This window comes from Herpailurus yagouaroundi, unplaced genomic scaffold, assembly GCF_014898765.1.
Source record: "Herpailurus yagouaroundi ecotype Mexico unplaced genomic scaffold, PumYag 166, whole genome shotgun sequence".
Taxonomy (NCBI): domain Eukaryota; kingdom Metazoa; phylum Chordata; class Mammalia; order Carnivora; family Felidae; genus Herpailurus; species Herpailurus yagouaroundi.
This window is the reverse complement of record NW_024412407.1, coordinates 35,618,126-35,625,013: the sequence shown is the minus strand read 5'-3', so window position 1 is coordinate 35,625,013 and position 6,888 is coordinate 35,618,126. Positions and strand designations below refer to the sequence as shown.

At 34.8% G+C, this 6,888-nt stretch overlaps 1 protein-coding gene across 5 annotated transcripts in view; it reads right to left on the bottom strand.

Annotated features, from left to right (window-relative positions):
- The window catches only part of LRP6 (LDL receptor related protein 6), a 190,224-nt gene that overhangs the window by 159,733 nt on the left and 23,603 nt on the right, over nucleotides 1-6,888 (bottom strand). For all 5 annotated transcript variants that reach the window (XR_005794568.1, XR_005794569.1, XM_040488900.1 and 2 more), the window contains one exon: nucleotides 5,766-6,159. Coding sequence is in view for 3 of the 5 variants with exons in the window: in XM_040488900.1 (XP_040344834.1) it covers nucleotides 5,766-6,159 (394 nt within the window). In the remaining 2 variants the exon portion in view is untranslated. The remainder of the gene's footprint in view (nucleotides 1-5,765; nucleotides 6,160-6,888) is intronic.

The following is a 6,888-nucleotide window of genomic DNA, read 5'->3' as shown; positions in this document are numbered from 1 at the left end:
AAAAAAAAAAAAAAAAAAAAAAAAAAAAAAAATTGTATATTAGAATCTAGCTGTCTCTTATTTTGGCCAAGGCCTTGGTTTCTTTAGCCAAAAAGTGAAGGCCTTTAGCTATAAGATCCTCAAGATTTCCTACCAGTTCTAGGATTTAATGGGTAGAAAATAGGCTCCCCCAGTTTGCAGGACATCTTTCAAACTGTACGTTGCTGAGATATGGAGCAAGATCCTTCATACACAGAACCAGTGTTTTACAGCAAAGACTAGTATGAAGTTTTCTATTTTAGCATAATTGGCTATCTGCTTCTATGCAAAAGCTATGGAAATGGATATAATCTCAGGGAAAGAATAAAGAAAATGATGCACTTTTACTATTCCGTATCTCAAGAGCTAGTGAAGGAAGGAAAAGAGTGGTCCAAGTGATAGGAAAACCAAAGAGTATAAAAATCAGGAAGTCTTAAGAGAAAAACTTCTAAAAGGAATACAGTATCAATATTAAATAATGCGAAAAAGACTAAAGACAATCATTTTATTCCTACCTCACAAATCAGCTCTCTGGCAAACTCCTTCCAAAATCTTAAAGGCTCAATGGCACAAATATTTGGTGCCAGTTAAAAATAATTTACTGTAGTTTCTAAAGAGCCAGTCACAGTGGAATACAGCAAGGGTACGTAAGATCACCAAAATACAAACAGTTAAAGGTATCCTGTTGTTTACTCTCACAAAATTTTATTCTTCTTTCTGCTTAGGCTGAATTAAAAGGTCAGTGCTGCAAGCAAGGAAAGCGTTTACTGAAAAACCAAAACTATTAAGAGACTGGGCTAGGTAAAGTCATTTAGTTATACTGCAAATATTCCTTTTTAATATTCCTTCAGTAAAAGTGGACCTGGAGATAGAGGACATAAAAAAATTTTGACTACATAATTAAAACTCAATCTAAGGGTAATGGATAGCAGACATAAAGAATAGTAGACATAAAGAACTAAAAATTGGATGGGATTAAGATTTCTTGTAAAAATTGGATGTGGGTTAAGATTTTTCTTTTTTTTAAGTAAAGAGCCCTACACTAACATTTGAAAATATACATATACACACACACTTACTTATTCTTAAAAAGTTTTCTTTTCATTTTCAAGGACCTTGCATCATATCCCAGAGGCGGGTAAAGCCAAACCAATATTCCAGATTTCCTGGATTAGTGGCTTTTCTAATACGTTTCTCTTAAATTTGGGGTAGTAATCTCAAAACCTCACCTCCCAAACATATGTTTAACCTATATAATCTGCCTGAAAGTAATTTGCTATCTTTTTCATTCTTCAAACAAAAAGAACCTTTGACAGTTTACAGTATTTTCCAATTTACATCACACAGAACTGGCAAACTGGTTTTATGAGTCGAATAGCCCTAAAAAGGGGGGGGGGGGGGGTTGTTGAGTGTGATGACCTATGCAATAAGAGCAGTAGAAACAAATTTTAAGAATCTGTTCTGCAAAGGGGCGCCTGGGTGGTTCAGTCGGTTAAGTATCTGACTTTGGCTCAGGTCATGATCTCAAAGTTCACGAGTTCCAGCCCCACACCGAGCTCTCTGCTATCAGCACAGAGCCCACTTCAGATCCTCCGTCCCCTTCTCTCTTTGCCTTTCCCCCACTTGTGCACTCTCTCTCTCTCTCTCTCTCTCAAAAATAAACAAAACTTTAGAAAAAATTTTTAAAAAGAATCTGTTCTGCAGAAATAATTCTAAGTGTAACATACACTAAATTATGGACTTGAATGTGTAATTGTAAAGTAAAAAATTTTAAATTGATATAGAGTACTTATTTAAATATCTTCACTTTTTAAGTTTAAACAATGTCAAAACTGAAAGAAACCCATCGTATTAGAGATGAGAAAACTGAAGTCCAAAAAGATAAAATGACTTCTATTTATAAGTGACTTTATAAGTGACTTTTATATTTCCATAAAATATAATCTTGATTAACTGAATTGAAAAAACTAAAAACCTTATTATGTTTTAAGTAAGAAATTATAATCAAAACCATACTGAGGTAGAATTCATGAGATGATGCTAAAATTTACATTTGCTTAAAAAACATTTTCTCCTCTTAACAAGGAAAACTAAAAGGATTATGAAAGAAAATAAAAAATCCAGTCACTCAAAAAATATTTATTGGGGTGTCCAGGTGGCTCAGTTGGTTAAGCGGCCAACTTGGACTCAGGTCATCTCAGAGTTCATGGGTTCAAGCCCCGCAGTGGGCTCAGTGTTGACAGCTCAGAGCCTGGAACGTGCTTTGAATTCTGTATCTCCTTCTCTCTCTGCCCCTCCCCCACTCCTGCTCTGTCTGTGTCTCTCTCTCAAAATTAAATAAACATTAAAAAAATTTTTAAATATTTATTGAACACCTTCTATGTGGCAGGAATGATTTTTGTCACCTGGAACATAACAGTGTAGAAAATGCTTTTAAACATACTCAAGATATGACAATTAAATGTATATAACTGTTGAGGAAAGTATACATTATTCTTTTTCCACTGAGTTCTGCAAGCATTTTTAAAGCAGAGCTCTTAGTACTATAAATATTATTCTTCATGATAAGAATATATTTTAAAAATATGTATCATTCAAAGTGGTTCAGTATGAATTCACTTCAGACTGAATCACTAAAGCTTAACTGTTTCAAAAACAGATCCTTAACAAACAAAAAACCCTTAAAACTGCTTTATGTGTACCTGAAACAGCTGGCCCTCAACATCACTAAGATTAGTACAGTCATTGTGAAACAGACTAAGGAACTTACAATTAGAGCAGCCACACAGTCAGGAATATCTCTCCCTATAAAGTAAGGATACTGCTTTCTCTAACTATGGTTGTTCATTTCTGGAACAATTTGTATACACACATTTTCCTGCCCCTTATTCTGAATTCTACACTGCCATCACTCGAAAGAAAGAAAAAAAAAATCTCAGACTAACAGAGGCCAAATTTAGGGAGGGAAATAAAAATCTTCCTTCAGTCTAGGCTAAATGGACTGATCACACAAAGAACTCCATACATCCGAAAGCACACAGATGTCTGCACTAGTTCCCAGGGCTCAAACAATACCAGTCATTCAATAGCTTTCCTTTTACATAAGCTGATGTGAGAGAGCTCAGTCAGCTCTTCTGAACCCCATAACCCAGGATACTGGAACTCTGATAAGGCCTACATTTTTCTTCAGCACTGTTTTCATGTACTTTCTCTGGAAAGTAAACTTCATTTCTCCCCCCAAAAATAAATCTGGAAATCATCTCTTCTGTTTGATAAGTGATGTACTCAATCTAAAATTACTTTTCCAGTAAAACCACAATCCTTAACATAAATTTAAGATCAACACTGAAGACTGATAGAATATATTTTTAAATGCATGAGTTTAAAATATAATTTTACACTCCATCATGCTAACTACCAAATGTATACCATTTGGCTGCATTCTATTTATTTCCAGTTGTGTAATTTTAAAAATAGCCATATGACACATAACTTTCCAAAAATTAAAAAGATTTTAAGAATGGGAGGGGGAGTAAATTTACATACACACTCCTACACATAAGCAACACTAACCACAACCTTCAAAAATAATGAAAAAATATTTGAGTGTCTGAGCAAACTTTACGCCTTCACTGAACATCCCTTAGAAGCTTAAATAACACTACTGTCTACCTTCAAAGCACAGTTTTATTGATTCTTCCAGTAATATTCTTGATCAGCTGAGTCTTTGGTGGTTTCTCATCTTCAATACTGGGAAGTTAGCCACAGAAAAACTCTAATGTATTTTTTTAATCATACGGTAAACTTACTTCCTAGATACTTATCAGACGTGACACCCAGAAGTAAAGCTGATCAGCTTTAGGGCACAAAATGAGAATGACTCATTTAATCATTAAATTATCAAATCCTGAGTGAAGAGTTACCTATAAATTCAGCTCCCTTGAATATGTACCATCACATTATCCCTTATATGATGTACTATCGTATTATTCCTTATAGAAATGATCTACATGCTGCTCCAGAACTGTGGTTGGTAATCAAGCTCTTTTATCTACCCATCCTCCACAAGAGCTCTGTGGCCCTTCCAATTTTTTTTAACACTCTTCCCCTCTCCACTTACACACTACATAATGCAAGTAAACAGGCTTTTGAAGAAGGGAAAGTTCTCTCTCCCAAGTTTTCTGTCTATAAATACACTGCAAATCCTTAAAGATATTCTTTCTCCCCAACAAGAACACAAAAAGCAGAACTCTAAACATACTATTTAATGGATATTTGGCTAAATTGCCATCATCACCCTTACAGTTATAAAATTAAGTCTGTCAAAAAAAAAATTTTAAGAACTATTTGTGTTTTCACCAAAGTTCCCTAATGACCACTGAAAGCACCAAAAACCCTGTATGCTCTATAAAGCAGTAACCTCACAAACATTTCAACACGGAGACTCTCAAACTCTGTTGGAAAAACACAGATTCCATTTGTCAAAAATATCTTTCAAGTTCTCAACAACCAAATTCTTCAATCTGTACAGTTTATTGCATATCCAACATCTATGACCTCCTCCTGGGGCCACTCAATACTTTTTCCTCCCACTAGAACCACTGTATTTTATCATGCTTTATTAAAAGACCATCCTGACTTTAGCAGATACCTGTTAATGCCCCTCTGAAAATTATACAATTTTAATACACACACACACACACACACATATATATATATAAATATATAAATACACACACATAAAAATTACATGTGTGTTCCAGACTTCTCATCCTAAAGTTTCACTATACTGAGTCAGAGTACAAGCAGGGGAGGAGCAGAAGAGAGGGGGAAACAGAATCTGAAGCAGGCTCCAGGCTCTGACCTTCAGTACAGAGCCCAACAAGGGGCCTGAACTTACGAACCATGAGATCATGACCTGAGCTGAAGTCGGACGCTTAACCGACTGAGCTACCCAGGCACTCCTATAAATGAATTTTAAAACATTCCAACATACTTGGAAGTCAAAGAAAACAAAGTATTAAAGTGGTTATTTGCAGGTTATTTATCTTTAGATTTTAAATTACTAGTAATTCATTTCAGGTTCATGTTTAGATGTTTATCTACCCCTGCCATGACAGGTGGCATGACAACATATTCAATAAACAAGTATCAAGGAATGGTATATGGTAGAAGTGAAGCATAGTAACAGAAGCATATAATGACACAGTTCACATTTTCTAACAGGATTTACCCTTGGCTTTACGTTTCCCTTCTCATTAGAAAATAAATCTTTACAGCAAATCTCTTGAATTAGAAATGAGTTAACAACTTAATTTTTATTGTTCATTCAATACTGGCATATTAAATTATTAAATAATAGTTCAGAGTTTAATTAAAAAAACACTAGTACTACAAAATGATTGCATATACAATGAAAGTTTTAAGATCCATAAATGAATACTACTCTTTTAGGTCTTCATTCCTTCTTCTTCTAATTATCCTCTTGTACTTATTAAATGTAGAAAACAAACCAAGAACTCTATATATTGCTGTCCCGTAAGTGATATTAGAAACAAAACTGTTTACAGAAACATCTTAAAGAACACAACACAATCTTCCACATTCAAGTCTACTTGAAAAGAAGCTCAAAGAATCTAAAATTGGGTTTTTGACCTCTTTTCTCTTGGGGATGGAGGAGTCTATGCTAGCAGAAAGAAACCAGGAAACAGAGATGCAACAGCCTTTGTACATTGCACAAAACTTACCCACTTGAAGGATCTAAGGCAATAGCTCTGGGTTGATCCAACTCTTGCCAAAATAAAACTTTTCGTAAAGATCCATCTAAATTAGAAACTTCAATCCGATTTGTTTCAGAATCTGTCCAGTATAATTTTTCTCCAAGCCAATCGCATGCCAGTCCATCAGGGGACAATAATCCAGAGACAACAACATTCTGTACACTCTCAGTTTTGTTAAACTCTGTTCGTTTAATGGCTTCTTCGCTGACATCACTCCAGTATATCAAGCCATGACCAAACACAAAGTCCACCGCAGCTGCATCCTCCAAGCCTCCAACTACAATCGTAGCATTCTCTTTGCCATTTGTAGCATCAACCAATCGCAAGTCCCGTCTGTTTGCATACAGCAACAAAGGGGCCGCTAGAACAAAAAAAGAGAAATAAGAAAGGAAATGTAATGGCTCTCATAAATTGAGTTTCAAATCAGCATTAATGAACAAATACTATCAAAAATAAGAGTAAATAAATCTGTAGAAGACCGTCTTAAAATCTTTTCACAAAATACTATTTTTGTAGCACTTAAATACAAAAAGTTGCAAGAACAAGGAATTAATTCTCCTAGGACAGTCTTTTCTGGTTAAAATAGTCTGTCACATTAAAAAGCTTGGCCATTCCAAGAATTTGCAACGATGGAACCAGTGGAACATTCACACCCTACTGGGGAGAATGTAAAATGGTGCAGCCAATTTGGAAAATAGTTCTTAAAAGGTTAAACATACAACCTACCATATTATCCAGCCATTCCATGCCTAGGTATTTACTCAAGAGAAATAAAAGCATATGTCAATACAAAGACCTGTACATAAATGTTCATAGCAGCTTATCAACAGCAGCAGTCATCAACAGATAGATGAACAAACTGTGATACATCCATACAATAAAAAGTAATGAATTATGTGTACATGTAATATGGAATCTCATACAATATGTGAATCTCAAAATAATTATGGAGAGTGAAAGAAGTCAGACCAAAAAAGACAGTATAGATTGCATGACTCCACTTATACAGAATTTTAGAAAATTCGAATTACTCTATTGTGACAGAAAGCAAATCAGCAATTGTCTAGAGGTGAACAGAGAGGGTAAAAAA